At 42.8% G+C, this 21,220-nt stretch overlaps 3 protein-coding genes across 8 annotated transcripts; all 3 read right to left on the reverse strand.

The window, feature by feature from the left end:
• Window positions 1–480: 480 nt before the first annotated feature.
• Window positions 481–9,243, reverse strand: LOC125521189 (mechanosensitive ion channel protein 2, chloroplastic-like). Of its 5 annotated transcripts, XM_048686246.1 has the most exons (15): window positions 9,033–9,243; window positions 7,845–8,016; window positions 7,695–7,754; window positions 6,259–6,416; window positions 5,577–5,697; window positions 5,395–5,489; window positions 5,108–5,221; window positions 4,928–4,988; window positions 4,029–4,178; window positions 3,835–3,945; window positions 3,439–3,606; window positions 3,223–3,336; window positions 2,478–2,534; window positions 1,017–1,453; window positions 804–945 (listed from the first exon to the last, which is right to left on the reverse strand). In XM_048686246.1, exons 2-15 carry the CDS (start codon window positions 7,920–7,922, stop codon window positions 939–941), a joined length of 1,731 nt encoding a protein of 576 aa, XP_048542203.1. In that variant the 5' UTR covers window positions 7,923–8,016; window positions 9,033–9,243; the 3' UTR covers window positions 804–938. The 5 variants fall into 5 exon arrangements, with proteins under 5 accessions (XP_048542199.1, XP_048542200.1, XP_048542202.1 ...); XM_048686242.1 differs by having other exon boundaries at window positions 481–1,453; window positions 9,033–9,235; XM_048686243.1 differs by lacking the exon at window positions 7,695–7,754 and having other exon boundaries at window positions 481–1,453; window positions 9,033–9,232.
• Window positions 9,244–14,610: 5,367 nt separating this feature from the next.
• Window positions 14,611–18,505, reverse strand: LOC125525094 (exosome complex component RRP45B-like). Of its 2 annotated transcripts, XM_048690120.1 has the most exons (8): window positions 18,265–18,505; window positions 17,929–18,138; window positions 17,732–17,827; window positions 17,518–17,632; window positions 17,239–17,319; window positions 16,958–17,146; window positions 15,511–15,676; window positions 14,611–14,952 (listed from the first exon to the last, which is right to left on the reverse strand). In XM_048690120.1, the coding sequence occupies exons 1-8, from the start codon at window positions 18,390–18,392 to the stop codon at window positions 14,750–14,752; spliced, it is 1,188 nt and encodes a 395-aa protein (XP_048546077.1). In that variant the 5' UTR covers window positions 18,393–18,505; the 3' UTR covers window positions 14,611–14,749. The 2 variants fall into 2 exon arrangements, with proteins under 2 accessions (XP_048546077.1, XP_048546078.1); XM_048690121.1 differs by lacking the exon at window positions 15,511–15,676.
• A 570-nt stretch (window positions 18,506–19,075) lies between these two features.
• On the reverse strand, window positions 19,076–21,133 carry LOC125525098. Its single transcript, XM_048690125.1, has 2 exons — window positions 20,892–21,133; window positions 19,076–19,550 (listed from the first exon to the last, which is right to left on the reverse strand). The coding sequence occupies exons 1-2, from the start codon at window positions 20,942–20,944 to the stop codon at window positions 19,313–19,315; spliced, it is 291 nt and encodes a 96-aa protein (XP_048546082.1). The 5' UTR covers window positions 20,945–21,133; the 3' UTR covers window positions 19,076–19,312.
• Between the last annotated feature and the right edge of the window lie 87 nt (window positions 21,134–21,220).

Here is a 21,220-nt window from a genome sequence, read left to right on the forward strand (position 1 = left end):
AGTGCATGGACATGGGCTATATTTTCTTTTCTGTATATACTCATAACAAATATCTTTTGTTCAAATTACTTGAAGCTTTGCTTGTGTTAACACAGGTACGCAATTAATTCCAAGGCAATGAGCATGTTGGTGTCTGTGTAGTTTACAGGAAACCAGAGGATATGAATCATCACCCTATCTGCTTGCATGTTCGTGAAGACTCAATATAACTGCTCTTGATCCTTTATCCCTTCCTGCCCTATTTTCACATCTCAAATCAGACACATAGGCATAAACTTCACCAGAGGAACGAGGATATGATGGAGCACATGACCGATCATCGACACCCCCCATGATCCGGCCAAGCAATCACCCACTTATGCCAAACAAAACCAAGCACTGCACTGCACTCTACAGCACTCAGAACACAATGCTGGTGTGCGAGCACCATTTCGAACATGCCTAAGATTGTTCCGCAAAGCCAGAATGAAGCAGCACAGATAATATGCAACAGCCGACGCGTGTCAGCTCAATTTATGTTTGATACGCTTCACCATACGTACAAGATATCCATACGCAGGGAGCACAGTCAATGACTAGGCTACATTTTATGAACTAACAGGTTCCTTGCCAAACAAGGAGGCATCAGCGAAGATTTACAAAAAGAAAAAGAAAAGGAAAAAGAAAGGGCGCGACAGATAGCATTTGCACCAGCACACAAAAAAGGTAGGCATGGTGACGAATCCCTGGCAAGGACCCTGCTTGAGCTTGTATCGCCTGTCAAGAATCAAAGTTCATGTGGCCGGCCTTCTCTAGATGACTTGATTGACCCCCCTCATGGCTTATGGCTTTGACCTTTCTTATCCTTCGGCAATGAACCAACCTCAACTGTGCCTTGCTCGCTTTCGGATGCATGAGGATCTGTTTCTTGTTCGATGGGGAGTGTCCTCTTGGAGCCCTCAAGTGCTACACCCAGAACAATGTTATCTTCCAGGCCAGGTCTAGATTCTTTCTTAGGATTAGGAAGAGAAACTGACCCATCTCCTTGTCGCTCTGTGGCCTCGGATCCTCGAGACTCCCCTTTACCAGCCAGAGATGCTTGTGTTGACATCCCATGATCATTCTTGCTATTCTTCGTTGGACCATCTTCTGACACCATCTTTTTCTGTTCCTTCTTGTCTGAGTTGCTTACACTAGCACTATCTGGTGAACCTACCCTGGTCTCAGCCGATGCGCTTGTCTTGACTCTCTGATCTTCACGTGAGGTTGATCTAGATTTAGGCTTGCCTTCACTGACCTTTGCAGAGGTGTCAATCAGAAGTGGACGGCCACGTACACGAGTGTACATCTCCTCTCCAAAAGGAATGTTATCTATGTCTGCGTTGCCATACGATTTCTGGACCGTTCGAGTTTGGGTGGCAAGCCTTGCCCTGTGATGGCCAATTATTCTAAGAAAGTCCAACAAAACTTCCTCCTGTTGTGTATTGGAACATCAAAAACATTGTATAAGTGTTCCGAGTGATATCTACTCCCTCCGTTCCAAAATAGATGACTCAACTTTGTATTGGAACGGAGGGAGTAAATGCTGATAAAATAAACACACATGGTGCAAAAATGGCTTCTATGCTTCTCCTGTCAAACTCCATCTACAAACAAAATGAAAGAACTCCTATGTAGTCTTCCCTATTAATATCAGAGAGGAAATGATAAATGAAGTAGTACCACATAGTGAACAGATGAGGGGTTCAGAACTCATTTGGAGTAATCACTGATGCTATGCATAGATTCATGCAAATATCATGTGGGTGTTTCAAATTTAAGGCTCAGGGTTGAAGTCTTCACAAAGCAGGATGACAGGTGAACAACTGCAACGTCCCCATAGCAACCAAACTTTACAGGGAGGACGAGAACCAAACAGATCAGCAAGGTTTGGCGATTGGCTCGCAATATTATGTGCAATAATCATGCTGCATGTCTCCATGATTTTTATCCCATTTTTACCAAGTTTACGCACATATCCAGTTCAAAAATAATAATTACGCACCATATCACTTCTATGTGATATTTGTTTAGATTTTTTAGTAGCACATGGCTCACGACACTAGTTGATGCTATGAATTTTAGTGTACATCGGAAAAAGTAGAGCCAGCTGCAGTTTTTATACTCCGCTCATTATCAACTTGTCATCCTGATTGGTGTTTCAAGGCAGTTATATGTATTTTTGTTTCATGATTAGGAAAAATGATTCCATGTCGTTTATCACTGGTTTCCATAAGTAACTGGTCAAAATCCAGTTCTCGCCAACTGGTGAGAATCAGACTCAATGGATCAGAATATTTTGTACAGCTGATTCTATTTTTACGAACACTACCGAGCTAGAAAATAATGTTCTTGACAGAACTTGTACATTTTAGCACAAAACATGCATATGCCAAACAAAATATGTGCCCGTTATCTATTGCGAGCAGAATATATAGCATACTATACAGATATGTTACCTGGACATTCAGATACTCCTCAAGATGTGAAGTCTTCACAAAGCAGGATACGTAAATCTACAGGACAAACACAACAAAATGATACCAACCTTAGATATTTAGGAGTTCAGGACTAATGTAAAATTGGAAGTAATAGAATAGAAGAATATGTAATATTTCAAAGAATTAAAAAAATAGATGCATGGGCATGAAATGAAAAATCTTGACACCAGTTAAACGCAAATGCAAGAAAGTAGATGTGAAAATAGAAAGGAAAAGAAACAACTACCCACTAACATACATTTTTTTTACTACCTACATCCATCTTCCATAAAACTGGACAACTTACATGTTAGGAGTTTAATGATTTTCATGCTGAAGTGTTGCCGGTGTAAAATTGATCGGTCTGTTCTAGATTTTGCACTAAAACTATAGCTGCAAATTTTGAGGAGAGCTGAATGAAATTGAATAATAGCCTATTATCACAGGGTTTTGATCAGTTTCTAGCTTTAGTAATACTACCTCTACCAAAATATAAGACATTTTTGTAGGTTAAACTAGCCTACAAGAACGTCTTATATTTTGATACGGTGGGAGTAGTAGGGAGACACCTACTGAGCATATTTTAAACAAGGTAAACAACAAGGACGCTCTGGCCAGTGGCCAACCAAGGTGTCCCACACTCATGATACAATGTTTCAAAACGGGTGATCATGCACTAGCATTTACATTTTAAAAACCGAATTACTTATAATAAATAAAGTACCATGAGAGCTTGGGTCGTTTCATCAATTTTCTCAAAAAATACTCTTCTGTGTAGCCTCTGTTGTTCTATATTCTGATTTTTAGCCAAGACTTTCCTCATGTCCGCAACAATTATCTGCCAAAGGAAAACAGATAGACCGGTTAAAGTTAGGTTACCATATAATGAAAGAAGTAGAAGAGAGAGGTGTAATGTGCGAGACTGATTCAAAGCTGTTACACTAATTTTTCCAGCATCCATGTGGCTTATCGCAAGATAGCTCTTAATACGCCAGTGGCTCCTTCGACTGTTATTTCTCACTATGGACACTGTGAACTTATGGTTAGGAATGTATATAGCTTCTTTGTCGTCACCTCTAAGAACTGTTGGAGACCACATACCAACACGCTGAAAATCAAATTAGTTTAAGTTAGTGTGATGACAAGATGAAGCATCAACAAAATTTGGTATGAGCGTGCAACTAGTATCAGACTATCAGTACATAAAAACAAAACCATGTATCGTGGAAGGAATAACTACATACTCAGATGACTATTGTTTAAATACACATATAAAATGAAACAAACAGAACAGCATATCCACAGTAAATGAGAAATAGTTCAAGAAGACATCGACCTCAACAACGCCAGCGATCTCAACACCATCTATGTTTGCAGTGATCCATTCATTCACAATAAATGGGCGTGAGGCGTTGATCATAACACTCGAGATGAAGTTAATCAAAATCTGCAACGAATTGGGATAGCTATTAGCCCTATTTTAGCGCTATCGCACAAGATTATACTATCAATACAAAAGTTCTGTAGTACCTCACGACCAGCAAGCGTAAGCAATACTGTCCCAAAACCTCCAGCAGTTATCCACTTCTTGGTATTGACACCCAGCAACTCCATAAAGAGAGAAACAGCAGCAATCCAAATGCCAGTATAGATAGCTTTCACGGTAAAATCCAAACCCATCTGCAAGAAACAAAGTTCGATAAGTGCTACTACAACACGGAGAAAATTAAGGGGGAAAACAAAGTTATAAGAAGCAAAATAAAAATAGAGGATATCTTGATTGTACAACTGAGAAGTTTAAATTCCAATCACATTAACAGAGTTCAATTCAAGCTAACAAGTACATGCTGTTGCCATCAGATTTATTTCACAAGAAATATATGCTTGGAATAAAGAGACCATGGAAAACCTTGAAATAATAAATTCTACACTATTTCACGATCATAACACAGCTTCTTTGAGCAAACTACCACATAATCTCCGGCCCACCTGTTTAATTATTTATGTATGGTATACCTAATAAAAGATTTTGATGAGACATGAAAACTGAGAGAAGGGATGCATACATGCATATAAGATGCATGTGTGCTGCATATACAGACATCGGGATGAGTGTGTGCTTGTGTATGCATAATTCTAGTGTACAGAGTACCTAATCAAGTTGCATACCTGCGCTCAGGTCATGCATGCTTGCTTACATGCACCAAGCTGACCGAACATCAGTGGATTCCCTAAAGGCTAAAGGTTGTCCGTTTGCACCCCCTAGTTGGGGCACCTATTGCTTGTTCATGAAAAATAAAATGTATTTCCTACACGTTCCTTAAAAAATGGCTTATATCAGTAAGATCGAAATCAAGTTGATAGAACTATAGCAGGTACTCGAATAATGTAAAGAGGTTCTAGCTATATTATAAGAAAAATGATCTTACTTTTTTTGTGTCATTGGGGTTACGTACGTCCACTAGGAATTTATGTACCTGCTGAATCAAGCTAAAAGAAGATAAACCATGTTAGTACTTCCCAGGCTTTTTCATTTAACTCTAGTGAAATGCTGATTCATTAAACTAACTATCAAACAATCAGCAAGCTTGAGAATGTATCATGTGCACCTTGTAAGAACATATGCAATAGCCAGGACGGTAGATAAAGATCTCACAAAAGTTACAAGACGCGTTTTAACAGCTTGGCTTGCTGATGAACGTAGCACAACTGGATCCAAACCCCTGTAAGGCCGTGTGTGAGCAAAGAACAGAAATAAAAAGGAAAATCTGCAACTGATACACAGCTAAAAATTCTGAGGCTGCAACATCGATCAGCTAAAAATTCTGAGGCTGCAATATCGATCAGATAGGAGTACACTGCAAGAGAACATCACTAAACACTGTTGTGGTTATACCTGCAGATTAGCGTTGCTCCTGTCCAAAGAAGCAAAGGTTGAAGGTACGACCTAGAAATTAGGTATGTGGGGCTCTGTTTCCAGTTTCCTCCGTGCTGCAAGGTATTACAGAATGTTCAGTTATTTTTAGCTCGTCATAATTAAGTAAAATATAAATATGGTCGCATATAACGGAAGCATACATCAATACGGTTTCTAATGTCCTTCACTAGAGGCAAAAAGCCCCATAGGGTAAAGACAATTATTCCAACTGCAGGTGTCACAAGGGCAGTGACAGGATTTGCAAGTAAACTGTCACACGACCTGTCAAGGGGGGAAAGGGGCTATTAAAATAGGAAGTCAAGCATAAATTGATTAGCATTTGCATATAAGATGGTATAGGAATAACCTAATAAGAGTCCATTGAATTGGCTACAGAATTTATCCAGTTGGTGACTACCGTCATCAATCATAAAGGTAAGTTCCATTTAAGATTACTAACCAAACTATCTTGGCTAACATGTATGCAGCTTAATTCATAAATTTTTTTTATGTCCCGCCATATCGATGCTGCCATATCGAAAGGCAGCAAATCAGTAACCTGTAATACTGAGTTGAAGAAGTTACTGAAAGGCTTAGCAAGTGCAATAAGAGTAGCTAGTGAGCAACCACTGAACAAATCATCTGATTGGCATAGTGTTACTAAGATACTTCAGTACCATAATACCCACCAGCAGTATATAGTGTAGATAAGATGTTAGATATTCTGGTTTACAAAAACTGAAAGGTCCAGATTGGTGCTGCTGGCAGTATGTGTAGTCATCAATGCGAACTATCTAAGAATTCAACAAACTTCATAAGTAAATGATGCCACAGGGGGGCTACCTAGCCAATGCTGACGACGTGCTCTTGACCAGCGGAATTTCCTTCCAAGACACTGGCAAAGCAAAAGATTTAGCACCCGAGGCCCTATATCTACAAGGCACATAAAGCATGGGCCTGTAGCTCCTACCCAACACGTTCTGAACCAATAAATCCTGCCCCTGCAAGGGATATTCTGAAGATTTACAATACTAGGGGATATTGCTTAAGGTATACAGTACCGGCACAAAATATATATAAAAAAAGTTTATTATGATAGAGCAACAAAAGGAGGTTGCATGATTGAAATGATCTACCATGTATTACTGATCGATTATCTAGAAGTTCGAACAAATGGCAATCATCAAATTAGGAAAGAGATTTGTTTAGTAAGGAATTTCAAGATAGGGATAAGCAGACAGCACACTCGAAATAGTTTGACTCTTATGGGATAAAAGTCGAGTCGACAGATTGATGAGGGTGAATGCCCTATCCACGGTGTGCGTTATCCTACACCCAGGCTATGCCATTGTGAAAGGTTCACAACAAACATTATGGAAGTGTGACACTGTGTGTATAGTAAGCATCACTTTCATGCAGTCAAGCAGAGTACTGTTTCAGATATAGTGGTACATATGTTTTGTACCCAAAAGATACGCCCGCTTCAGTAAAACTGTTGGTAATGCAAATTTTGGAAAAAAAATTACTCCATATCCCCCTGAAATGATGTTTAAATACCAATGGAGTACGATGTATTAGAAGAACATCATCAGGTAATCAACCAACGCAACCGATGTCTTCATTGGCGCATACTTGCCCGTTGTCGGTAGTTCAACAGTTAGATCTCATTTCTCAAATTATCAGCAGATATGATAAAACATGGTACAAGACCTACTGGTTAAAATACATGTTGCTGAACTTTCAGTGTCCAAAAGCATAGTTCCATTCAAATGGAGTGGCATAATTTTTGTGGGCCATTTCCATAGAGGATCTACGGTCTATGGAACCATGTGTATGATGTTGCCCAAAGACATTCCTCAAAAAAAATGTTGCCCAAAGACAACTCGAACAGAATATATTAATTTTAAATGTGATTCAGTTCTGCATTATTTGTGCTGAGAACATGCAGCAAAATAAATACCCTTGAGGTATTTGGAGTTGTACCTAACCTTGTCTGGTGTGTCTATGGGGGAAAAAAAAGACAGGGATGGCTAATTCTGTCTGACATACATTTGTACAGCTTCAAACATATGTTTGCTTCTGCTAAATTAACAAGTACTAGCTTACACTAGGCACAGAGATAGAAGGATACTTCACATATCCAAAATAAACAACACACCGTCAGTTAAACGTCTTCCAGTGATGTAAGACAAAAGCATCACAACACCCATTCTATAAACTATACTATAATAATTAGAATACGTTGTTAGCTTAGCAAGACTGAAAGGAAGGAACCATACATAAGCAAGAAAAGGAAGCGAAGTGGATGGCAAGGAGAGAGGACAACGCTTCTCTGGGCTCTGTAGGGGGGAGGGGGAGGAGAGCAAACACTGATGAAACAGAAAATAAAGAAACTATTGACTACCAAGTAAAGAATGAGCAAGTTGTACTCTAAATTTGTTGATTTGGCTAAATCTGCTGGTAGTAGCCCCTCCCTGGAAGAGGTGGGATGTCATCCCAACTGCCATCTCAAGCAGAACTTAAATGGGATGCAGAATATTCACATCCACTGATTGAGCTGCTATCAGGCCCTCCTAAGCTGGTGGTGCTAGTTTATTAACCCTGAAACAGAAAAATATGCATATGAGTGAGTTTTGTGGCAGGCTAACTCTTACAAGATATAAATAGAAAATGTAGCATGGGACTAATGTTTCCTTTTCTTGGAATGTACAGAAATACCACAAGAGTATATGAACATTTAACTGGCAGCAAGGTATGGCCGAAACGCAAGCCCCACCCGAGTCCTGCCCACAAAATCAAACCATAGCCCAAGCGCAACCCCTAGCCCTACCCACAGCCAACTCAACAAATGCCAAGCACAGTCATAAATAACCATCTTGCCAGTAATAATAGGAGTGATCTGTTAATAAGATGCTATTATGAATTGGATGTTGTATTGATACAGGGGATCCTTCTGCACCCGGCATTAAAACAAGCATGGGCATCATGAGTGAAGGAGAAGAAAGGCTGCAACCTATTCCGCAATATTAAGGGGCTGCTCACCTATTTACAGCTATATTGAAACAATGGAAACCATTGTGATACCATTAGTCCATTACAAATATGTTACTTTGGTGGAAATGGATAGCCCGCCCTCGCCCCTCATATCGTCTAATTCAAGAGCCTTCTAGCACTGCTACCGCAATGTTCGAACCAGTTTCCCCATTTCCCCATTACAAACTGAGGCAATATACTTGGCTCGTTGTCACCAGCCCTAGTAATGCCCTGGCCATTCGGCTCCATTCGCCTGCGAGGGGTGGCATTTGATCCGCTCACGCCCCACATAATCACGCCACGAATTTCGGCGAACAAATGCTTCGATGGCTATCAGTTTCATAACAGGGGAGGATCTAGCCGCAAAATGAATAACAGCCTGCCACCAGCACCCCACGGGGCGGGGATTTGGATCGCGGCGAGGGAAATTCCAGAACAGAACCCCCGGCACGGCTCAATCGACCTAGGGTTCGTCGCCGACAGGGGCGGTCAATCGAGGCCCGCAGAGAGAGAGAAGGATCGCCACCCCTTGGCTGCCCGGCAGAGCAGACGAGGAGGGACGGGGGCGGGAGGGGAATACCTACCTTCGAGGTGGCGGGGCGTCCGTGCTTCGGCGGGGGCAGGGCTCGCGGGGGAGGGCTCGCCGGCGGGGAGCGGTGGCGGTGGCGGTTTGAGAATGGCGTTTGGGAGGCGGAGGCGGATCACGGTTGCTACGGCTACACTTTTGTCTCTTTTTTTCTTTTCGCTTCCGATGAAACTCTGCGGCTTTGACACGTGTACTCGCGCCGGGGTCCGCTCGGTTGGCGGGGCCCTCCTCGCCGGGCATCTGGTCTGGGTACTCACGCCGCACCAATAGAAAAGCCCCGATGCAACGCATTTGGTGCAATATTGCTGTAAATTTGTTTTCAAGGCTGTGTAATTTTTTGTGGCAAAACACTTGCAATATGTGTAATATTTTTCAAAAAAATGTGATATGGAAAATCAATGTATGCAGTAAATTGTAAGGCATTGCCCAAATCATTAACCTTTCGGCATCATCATTTTTGCCTGACCTAGATCGACATGGACACATCCGTTGCAAACAATCCAATTGGTCATATTTAATGAGCTTGGTGGGCACCGTGGTTGCTTGGACTCATACCGCGCAGGTAGAAGAGTTCAAGACGAGGAAGAAGGGAAGTTCAGGAAGTAAATGTCGTGCTCTAGTGGAGCGACTAATAAAGAAGAGGATTGGTTCGTTAATCGCCTCCTGTGTCTAACTCGTCTGCAACAGGAAACGGTGGTTGTTAGGATTTCTCTTTGCCTCTCGTGTCTATGGCTACTAAGGCGCTTATCTTTTCCAAGCTTCGCCGGTGAGCCTATGGATCCACCTGCATGCAACTCAACCACTCAAGTGCCCGTGGCGGCTAGGGGGATCCTGTTCTCTCGGCTTTGGCCAGTAGTTTAGCTTCGGCGTTTTTTTATAGTAGGCGATGTTCCATTGAATGGCGACGCTTCATCTTCGAGATGGTATTTCGGGCTTCCATCCTCCTCGAATTCGTCCATCGGGATGGAGTCGACAGAGCTCTAGTATAGATTATTGCCTTCTCTTTAGGGAGCTGAATTAGGGTTTCTTGTCGTGCATTCGTGCTAGCGAGATTTAGTGGCAGACGCTTCAGATGGACTCAAGGGACCAATGGAGACGAGTGCAGCTCTAGGGCGTTTACCTTTAGGAGCACGTGCACGAAGACTTACACAACTGTCATCGACAACGTCAAGTTGATTCCGATAGGGAAGCAACGAAAGTGGTGTGTTAGCGACTCGTTCTGGCAGTGGTAGTGGCCATCGGGGGTGCAAGGTCCTCGATGTAATTTTATTATGTTTGTGGTGCTATGTAATTTTTGTGAACCTTTATAATATATGTGGATCCATTTTCAAATGAAAAACAAAGACTGATGAAGAAGAGATGGACGTTTGGAACATGGTGTAATATTGAGCTAAGAAAAACGTCGCGGGGAGGCGGGGACAGGTGATAGAGGAACTTCACATACGTCGATAAGGTCTCCTCCTATGATGTTTCCACGTAGTTGGATTGAGTCTGTGATGGTCAATCCTCTATGTGGCCGATGCGAGAGTCCAGCCAATCAATTGAGCAAGACGCTTTTTATGTTTCCCTCTTTTCCCGTTAGGATCATAAATCTTGCATTTTTCATATCCATATGACCGAGTCCTTAGGTTTCGACTTCTATCTCGGCAGGGGCAGAGCCAGGCTAGCATCGGGCCTCGGGCCTGCTTCATTGCCACATTGCTACAATGATTAATAGTGATCAACATTGGCCAAGCCCCCCCCCCCCCGCCTCGCGGCCTGGGTCCTGTCTTCACCACTGTATCTCGGCCTTCCTATTTTAAAATTAAATTAAGGTGATGGCTAACGACTTCCTTGACAGTAGCTTCCAGAGATTAAGGTTGAATCTCCTCTTTGAAGTTCTCTAATGGTGAGGATCTATTTGACCACTCTGAACAAATTGGTTCCATTGATTATTGGGTCATGGCAGCATTTTGCATGGTATATAAATTTGCTCGCATGACATGTATTATTGCTTATCCATGTGGTTGGTAGCCTTGCTACTTTTTTTAGAAAAGGAGGATGACCCCCGGCCTCTGCATCTGGAAGATGCATACGGCCACTTTATTGATTATTCTCGAGGACCTTACAAAGTATAACAACAGTGTGCCTGAATCCATCATCTTGGCAACATATGCCGCTACTTCTATCCAAAATGATGAAGGGGTGCTAGCTGGGCCACTACCCAGACCACTCACCTAAGCCTAACATCAAAAGTCGGAAGCCGAAACACATTCGGAAGCCCCAGCCGAGCCACATACCGGGTCTGGGGCACAATCCGGTACTCGTGTCGTCGCCGCCATCTTCCACAGGTCCGTCTTCAGATCAAATTGAGGCTTCTACCTTGTCTGGCCACTCAGCCATCGACGTCACCACGACACCAGACAGCTTCGTCCTCCTGCGCGAGTCCATCGCCACACATCGGACGCCGAATTTCCACTGTGTCACGCCACCGAGATACACCACCATCAATGAGTAGGATGAAGCACCGCTCCGCCGAGACCGGCAGGGCTGCTGAAGACCAATCCACCGCCAAGCAACCAAAGCATCACATCCACCCCAAGCTCACCACGAACGACACCCCCAAGAGGGTGACGATGCCCGGAGCGCCGCTGTCGCTCGATCCGGCAAGGATTTAGGCTTTCGCCCGACATACGAGCTGGGTGGAAGGAAGAGGGGAAGGAGGCAACCTGGACGGCACCTACAAGAAGGGTACGGCGCCCTCGGGCGTCGCCGCTGTCGTGACCAGCACTGCTGGCCTCGGATTTCTCCGGAGCCACCTCCCACCTCTAGCCGCCATACAGGTACAACTCCGGCGACAAAGGCCGCCCAAAGCAGGACCATCGGAAGCAGCCCTGGTTGAAGTAGACGGAGGCCTTCAGATCTGGATCGAGCGCCATACGTGTACATAAGAGTAAAATATAGAGATTCGATAAAACAAGCATATCTTAGTTTGGCATTTTAATATGTTCGTCATGTCTCAAAATGAAAGCCAAAAAATAGTTAATTTCATCCTTGTAGAGGGCAGCAAACTTATCGTTTTTTTCCTAAAATTTAGCATTTGCTTATAGAATCAAGCATTCACATATACTCCATCCATTTCAGAAAATATATATGGCATCTTTTACCAAAAATCACATGGAAATATAATGTCTTTGTCATACAAAATCAAATCAAAAGTAAACACTTTTGGAACGAATCTATTACACCATTTCATGTCACATAAAACATGTATTACCAAAAGAATGATCGTAATTTTATCTAGGGAAAATCTTATCTTGTTGAACAAATTACGACAAATATTTCAAAATGGAAATAATATATCTTTTGTCGAAAAAAGTTAACTTCAAATGTCACTGAAAAAAAAGTTAACTTCAAATGTCACTGCCTCAAAGTTCGTAGCGGCCAAAGTGGCTGCGAGACCACTTGTCCCCCCCCCCCCCCCCCCCCCCCCCCCCCCCCCCCAAGCGCGCGCCCAAAGTGGATGTGTTGCAATCAAAGTTCTTTTCAATAAGTGACTAGAATTATGTGCCGGCAAGTCATAGTGATTAGTGAGTTATTTCATACCATTTTTACGGTGAATATGATACGTTCTTAACATATTTGTAACTTCTTTAGTTTTCAGGCTATAATATTATTAAATATGTATTGTTGTATCGTTTATCTAGACTAACATATTAACAAAGTGTGGGTCCAATTTGAGGCCCTCTTTGATTTGCAGGATTTTCAGAACGTAGGAATAGGGAAAACACATGATTTGAGTGGCATGTCCATTTGAATCCTATAGGATTAGCATAGAGTGTTTGATGCCACAGGAAAAACAAAGGAATTATAAAAAGAGATTGGAGTGGATGCTTGATTTCCATTGAAATGTAGTACACTTGATTCCATAGGAAAAAAATCCTATAAGATTCAATCCTTTGAATCAAAGAACAACCAGAGGAAAAAATCCTAAGGATTCTAGCCCTCCAAAAATCCTATGTAATTCCTTTGAATTAAAGGAGCCCTGAATGTTTTTGGTTATAGGAAAATCTTATCTCTAGACTTCTAAAAATTTCGAGCAAATTGAGATGAAGTCTTTCCACTGAAAGAAAACCAGTGCAGGAAGGCCATCCAAGAGGAGCCCCACAAGGCCCATACACCTTGCAGATCCTGGCATGTGGGCCCCACATGGATCCTCTCCTCTGGGGTCTCGTGCCTGTGACTTAACCCCGTGGGGGTGGGGGGGGGGGGGGCGCCTTCATCAACAACGGGGGGGGGGGGGGGGGGGGGGGGGGTCGCCTTCATCAACATCGATCTCCACTGCTTCGGTGGAAAGCACTGGGGGAAAAGCATTAGTTGTATTATCTGAAAATGTATTCTCGGAAAGCGAGTCAAAGGGTGAAGCGATCTGGAGGATCCTAGATAAGATTTACCATGTGTTCTTTCGGGAGAGTAGCACCTAGACAATTCTCATGGAAAGGACCTATTTATATTACCTACTCCCTCCGTTTCTAAACATAAGGTGTATTGTTTTTTCCAAAAAGTCAAACTTCTCTAAATTTGACCAAGTTTATAGACAAAAATATCGATATCTAGAATACCGAATCATTATCACTAGATTCACCATGAAATATATTTTATATATTACTATTGCAAATACTTATATATTTTGCTGTAAAGTTGGTCAAATGTGGACAACGTTTGACTTAAAAAAATCAATACACCTTGTATTTATTAAGAACCGAGGGAGTATATGCTATCGTATGGTTCTATCTTCCAATTTTTAAGATATGTCATCTACCTATTCTTTGAACTATTGTATGTTCTCGTGGTACTTCACATTTTCAATTTATTTGAAAAAGAATGCATGTTGTAATGTATTAAATTAATCATTACTCCCTACGTTCCTAAATATAAGTCTTTGTAGAGATTCCATTATGAACCACATACGGATGTATATAGATGCATTTTAAGTGTAGATTCATTTATTTTGTTCCGAATGTAGTCCATTTAATGAAATCTCTAGAAAGATTTATATTTAGAAACGGAGGGAGTACATCTTTGCATGGTTGCTCTTGTACTGTCATCATGATTTTCTACTAAACAGGAACATTTGGTATGCTATCTTTGATGGTCTTCTTCCGAAGAGGAAGAATTGGGAAATAATGCCAGAGTCCCATTGCATTTTTTAAAAATAAATGGGAACAACTATCATGGACAAAATGTTAATTTTTTCCTTTCATTTTTCCAATTCAAGTGTTGGATTTTTTTGGCTTCCCTATGTTTTCAACGAATAATTGGAACAGTTGAGACTTTCTACAATACGGTTATGCAATTTTGGGACCCAAAATGTTAAAACCTTTTCAAATATCCATTCAAATATGTAAAAAAAAAAAGCAATCGGGTTATGCATGGAATTTAGTTTTTTGTCTGACCACTGAATATTTGTGGATCCAAAACTCAGTTCACCAAAAATACAGGGCAAAAAAGCCAAGCAAGAAACGCAGGACAAGAAAAAGATGACGAAGAGAAGACGGCACGAGGAGGCGCAATCAGAAACTATAGGAATGATGGCATAGCAAAGGATAGCACTATTACTCGTTGCTTAAAATTTAATAATGTACCACTGTAGCATGTGCACATCAAGAGAATAAGAAAGCTAACTAACTGTGTCTGCAACCATCATGCAGTTAAGACTTTAAGGCTACAGTCAATCTAACTCTTGCCATGTTGTTTCTTCTTCCTTTTATGTTTTGGTTTGACAGAATCTACTAGACTCTCCGGTGATCTGCTTTCCTTGACCTCATCTGACTCTCCAGCACTTCCAGAATTTGACACACTTTTCACCTCTGGATTAGATTCAATCAACACTGGCTCGACATCCTCATGCTTTTTGTCATTTGCTACAGCTGGTGAATCTGCATATTGCAAGGAGAATTTCCAGAATTCAGAAACATGTGTATGCATGTCATAACAAAGAATCGTTCTTGTCCAGTTAAGAGATATTTTTTCCAGAATTAGTTAACTCAGCCGAAGCATGCTTAACATATGGAACACATGTTTCAGCACTTTTACTATTATCATATTTCATGGCTAGTGAGGACTAGAATTGAAAACTGAAGCTTGAACCCGATGTTCGGGAAATTCATTATAGGTAGTAAGCACTCAGAAAATGCAACTAGACAAAAAAATGAAAATATAACAGGCAAACACAATTCATGGTACCAGGCAACCGAGAGATTCTGAGGGAGCTTAATGAAACTCCTTTGGAGTATGGATCCCTACATTGCAGAAATCAGGGTGGTTGGCAAAACTTATATCAAGCGACTATTCAATGCTCGGATTTAGAGAAGTGCAGCACTCCAGTAGCTACTAATTTGATGGGCCACCAACGAACGTGGATGTTTGTTTGTGTTTAACAATTCGGTCTGCAGTCAAGGTTGAAATCATTTTTGTATTTTGATGATTGTCATCACCTTCACTTATCTGCTGATCATCATTGGGTGCCTTCGAGGTTTGGTTTTCCATTGCACTATGCATGCTCTCCTTCATAGCGACATCAGGAACGTTAACTTCTTTAGCAACTATTGCTGGAGTACGCTTTACTTTCTGCAGTGCCTTATCAGTAGTGTACTTATCAACCTGAACACAAAAGAATAGCATGGGTTTTGATCCTTAGAATGACATGCATATCTGATCATGAAAACAGAACAAAGTTCAGAAACACATGATTTCTATGCACCAGGCTCATTCAAAGAGCCGTTGAACACACATGCCGATGGATTGATCCAGGGGTTTGATTTGCTACTTTGAGATGAACCAGCAAGAAGCCAAAATAGGGTAAATTTGGTAGCAGATGGGTGTGTTAACCAGGGCCGTGGCAGAGATGGCACGGCCACGCTAAGAAGCACAGATACAGATAATCGGATATACAGACACTGGGATACGTCCAAGTATATAAATATTTAGCTTGATTGTATAACAAAGATTAAATGATAATTTTTCAAGAGATATTTTAAGTTGAGTACTAAAGATACGTTGTGACAATTTCATTAATGAAGGACTTTGAGCAGTGCATACGTAATACAGCCCAATTTCAGAAACTCTAGACTAAGTCAGCTCCTCCATCCTTTCCCATTCTCAATCTGCCTCCCCTTGCTCCAGCTGCCCGAGCGCTGCAGAGCAGGAGAAAACGACTGCACCGCCGCATGTACCTTCTTGCTCGTCGGTCGCTTCTGTCCCCATCTTCCTCTCCGCTTGAATCTTCTTCGCTGGTGGCCCAGCCCCCATCTTTCTCCCTGCCCAGAGCTTCTTCTTTGTTGGCAGCCGCCTTCACAACTTCATCCCCGCCTGGATCTTCTTCGTCACCAGCGGCCACCGTTCCCATCTCCCTCCTGCCCATATCACAGCCGTATCTGCCCAGTGTCCCAGCCTATCGCTATTTATTTTATTTCTTTTAAATCGGAAAAAGGCATAGGCGCTAGCAAAACACCTAGCGCTTAATGCGGTTAATGTGCGCTTTGGTCAGAAAGGTGGCAAAAGACACAATTAACGCCTAGGACTTTTTATAACCCTCAAAAAGGATACTTGGGGATACACGTATGCCGGCGTATCCCTGCATTACGTATGTACTGCACGGGGACATGACTGATGCTACCATATCGGTGCTTTCTAGTGTCCATGTGCCTGACCAGCACAATGTCAACTTTCTATCATTGTTTTGTTTCCCTTTTTATGTTACATAGGGGTTTCAGTATGGAACTTTGTGGGTGGCTTAAACACTTTACATGTCAGAGTGGTTAACCACACAGAGTTCATGAACCACATTCCCAATTGGCAACCCCTGCTATAGTTTCATATTTCATAGAACATTAAAGCAGATATCCAAATTATAATGCCATATAGTGATGCAGCTTGCCTCACCTTGGTCTTTATTTTGCTTGTGATATCAGCAGCTTTAACCGAAGCAATCCTTAAACACTGCATGATAACACTTGACATGACACCCTCTCCACCAGCTTTCTGAATGGCACAGACATCACCATTCGAGTTAACCGTAGCTGTCATCCTTCCTCCCATAACAGCTTCTTCCTTGTATGTTGGATCGATAACCTACACACAAAAAATCAGCCAAAGACTGTCATGAGAAGATGAGAGCAACAAGATGATTGGTAACAACACGCCCTTCATGTTTCGAAATATACCATGATATTACCGTCACCAAAATATGCAAAGGTTACAGCTATGGGGAGATGATGAATTGTTAGGGGAAGTGGATCCATGACCTGTAAAATACATTAAAGATAAATACATAAGACAAATTTCATGGCAGTGTAAACGACAGGACCAGCATGTGATAGTTAATAACAGGGTTGTGTTTGTGATAATGTATAACAGGAAGCTCTGTAAGTCATACAAATTTGCTACTTCTCGTTATAGCGACACGACAAACTGGAGCATATACAATAACCTTATATAGGTACCTCAGGGTCATGTACTGTGACTTGCTGACCATCATCCCCACCAACCGTGCATTCAGGCCTCCGGAATGTAGACAAAGCTGCCAATGCAGTGATGTTAGCTGCATCGATGAGATTCCTGAGAGATACATCCATATCATTCCACGCGGTTAGCACTCTACCCAGAAGCATTCACTCATTAATTACATTACATCAGTAGGCAATATACAACCCATACCCCCCATTGTCCAGAATGTGAAGGTCAACGCGCACCGCCCAGACATGCTTCCCCGCAACAACACACAAGGATTCCATATCCACGGCTCTGCTCTCCCTGCAACAACGCACCGACCAGAAGTGAATCCGAATTAAACTCCACACTTCAACTCTCTGACAAAAAGAAATACTACTACCAAACAACCATCCGGAGACCACCTTAGGCCACGATCGATGACACGACCCAGCTCAATCGCCGCTTCCCCGGGCCGCCCCGGCTCAAAGGCGGGATCAGCCATGGGCGAGAACTCGGTGAATATGGCGAGCGTGCCCTCGTTCGGCCTGTCCTTGTACGGCGGGACCAATTGGGCGGTCACATAGCCCATCACGCACGTCTCGCCGAGCAGCACCTCCGCGGAGCCGTCCTCCCTGCAGATTCCAACGGCGACCTCAGCCACACATTGATGCGCGCGCGAGCCGAGAAGCCACCTGAGCTCAAACAGTCGGCCGCGGAAGGAGAAGGGGGAGGGGGAGGAGGGGATCGAGTCGAGGTACCTGCCGAAGGAGATTGTGAGCTTGCGGAAGTCGAAGGGGCGGCGGCCGTCGACGCGGAGGTCCGACTGGAGGGCCTGCTCGATGAACTCCCGCTCGTTCACCGTCGGGCGCCACCGCTGGTCCATCATCTCGTCGCTCGCCGGCGGCGGGGGCTAGGGTTTTAGACGCGGCCGAGGCGGGGTGTGAGAGCTGTGTTTTTTCCTTTCTTCTTTTCGACGGGAGCTTGATTTTTTCTTTTGAGAGAAAATTTGTCACATTCGTTGTGTTTTTGAGCGGCCTGGGCTTGGGTCGGTGCGGGTTAGCTGTCCCCACGTGGGCTGGATTCTGGCACGGCCCGAACACCACAATATTCATATTTTTTTACGGACACAATATTCATAATTTTATTTTCATAGATAGAAAAAACTTAAAACATTTCGGGAATATATTCTTAAAAAAATTTAGGGATTCTTAAAAATAATCTTGAAGCAAGTTTAAATACTGAAAAATGTTTGCGCGCGGAAAATATTATAGATGAAAATAAAATATTCATTGTGTATTAAAAAAAATGTTCATCATGAATTTCAAATTATTCATTGTGTATTTTTAAGAAGTGTTCATGAGCGAAAAATGTTGTATAGATGAAAAGAAAAAAGAAAGAAAGAAAAAACTTGGAAGAACCGAAAGACAAAGAAAAAACCCGAAAGAAAACTGAAAATAAAAAGAAAACCCTAGAAGAAAAACCAGATAAAACACACCCTTAAAACCTGGAAAGGACAAAAAAGAAAGAAAATTGGATTAACAAGCGATGATGGGCCCTGACCCATTGGACTAAATATTTGCATAATATTCTCAATTAAATCGTTAGTCCAACATAATCACATGCCATCGACCCCAAGAACACATTAGGGACTCACATGGCCATTGTCATCTTGACTAACACTGACTCACACTGATCATTGCTTCAGTACACATTATTTGGAAATAGGAAGAACAACAATGTTTCCAAAGGATCATGACATTTAAACTCAGGAGTTGTGAACAAAAAAAACTCACACCAGGACACATTTCACTTATCAGTCAAGCTTTCACCATCTACTGAAGCATTCATTGCAAGGTTTTGCGCTTCTAAAAGCTTCATCTGCCGCTCAGCATGCTCCCTCTCACACTGGCTAATGCCCATGATGATGTCAAGCATAGTTCCAGTAGTGCCGAAGAACACCAGCGGAGCGAAGGACTTCCTCTTTATGCCCACAGGAATGGCAAGGAGAGCACCAGCAACAGAGAAGACCCAAGTTCCGAGGGCACTGCATGCACGTGCGGAACTGTATCAGCATAACATGTTCCAAGCAAAGTGCTGCCTAAAGAACTGCTCTTTTTCTAGACATATATATCTGCAAAGTTTACAATTCTACACATATCATTTATTGGTGCTAACTTTAGTACACGGTAACTTTGTCATCTCACATATTCGAAGCAAAGTGTACAAATCTACAGCGCATGTTCACTGGACTTTTAACTGCGCCCTGTTTACACAATTCATTATTCTAACATGGCCGTGCACACCCCAATAGCATATGACCATATGCCAGTGCACATCTCGCAGAAAGAATGTAACAGGAAATTTCAGCTATGGTTAAGAAATATGACACTAGAGTAACCGGAGGCATGGTTTGCTTAATGCCCAAAACTCATAGTAACCGGAGTATGAGTTACTATGGGAAAAAAGTTACAACATGCCATGTCCATAAGTTCATGTTTCATGAATCCGATACCATTTTTAATTGTACATATTTTGGGACCTTATAGCATGTATCAAGAAATACTATCCCAGCAGCAGGGAACTAGACATAATGCAACTGCTAAATCCCCGCCACTCGGCAAAAGGTGTGAAGTGGGTTTGTGCCATTCCGTCTCTGTCTATCAAAGGATCAAAGGAAAAACGTAAAAGAGTGGGGAATTCCTGGCGTTCAAGGATTTCAACAAACCCTTAGCGGTTATAGCCTATCCTTTTCTAGACATACATCTGCAAAGTGTACGAATCTAAACATGCCATTTATTGGTGCTAACTTTAGTATACGGTAAGTTCATCATCTCACATATTCCAAGCAAAAGTCTACAAATCCAAAGCCCATGTTCAAGGGACTTTCAATTGCACACTGTTTACACAATTCATTATTTTAATATGGCCTGCACATCTCACAGGATTGTACCAAAAAAAAGGGTGATGGTTGAGGAACATGACAGTAGAGCAACTGAAGGCCTAGTGTGCTTAATGCCCAAATCACATTCACATCTATGAGTTACTATGGGGGAAAAGTTACATCATACCATGTCCATAAGCTCAGGTTTCGTGAATGTGACACCATTTCTGATTTTACAGTACTTTGTGGCCTCATAGCATGGATCAAGAAATACCATATCAACAGGCAACGACATAGGTCTGTGCCATTCTGACGTCTCTGCCCCTCAATCAAACAGAAAAACAGAAACGAGTGGGGAATTCCTGGCGTTCGAGCATTTCAACGAACACCTAGCGGGCGCCCGCGAAGCCCAGACCTAGATAAGCACTACTACATCGACCGCGACCGAAGCGGCAGCGAGAATCACAAGGTTGGACGCAGGGGAGGGAGAGCCGAGTGACTAACTTGGCGACGGTGCAGTCCTCGAGGTGCTTCTCGCCGCTGCCGACTCGGTCCATTGCTCGTTTGCGGCGGGGCCCGTTGTCGTGACGCGGCGGTGGATCAGCCTGTGGACGAACTGGCGTCGGATCTCGGGCAGAGCTGGATGTCACCGAGGACGGAGGAGGCCGGATCTCGGAGGCGGGCGGGGGCCGGGGGCGGCCGCGGCGGAGGGGGGAGAAGGGGTCGGGGCTCGAGGAAGGGAGGAAGGAGGAGGAGGCCGAACCGTTTTCTTTCTGGTCTCGGTCTCATCCCTGGCCCCTGGGAGAGCCGCCTCCCTAGCTCCCGATTCCCCG

Source organism: Triticum urartu, chromosome 7 (assembly GCF_003073215.2).
Source record: "Triticum urartu cultivar G1812 chromosome 7, Tu2.1, whole genome shotgun sequence".
NCBI lineage: Eukaryota > Viridiplantae > Streptophyta > Magnoliopsida > Poales > Poaceae > Triticum > Triticum urartu.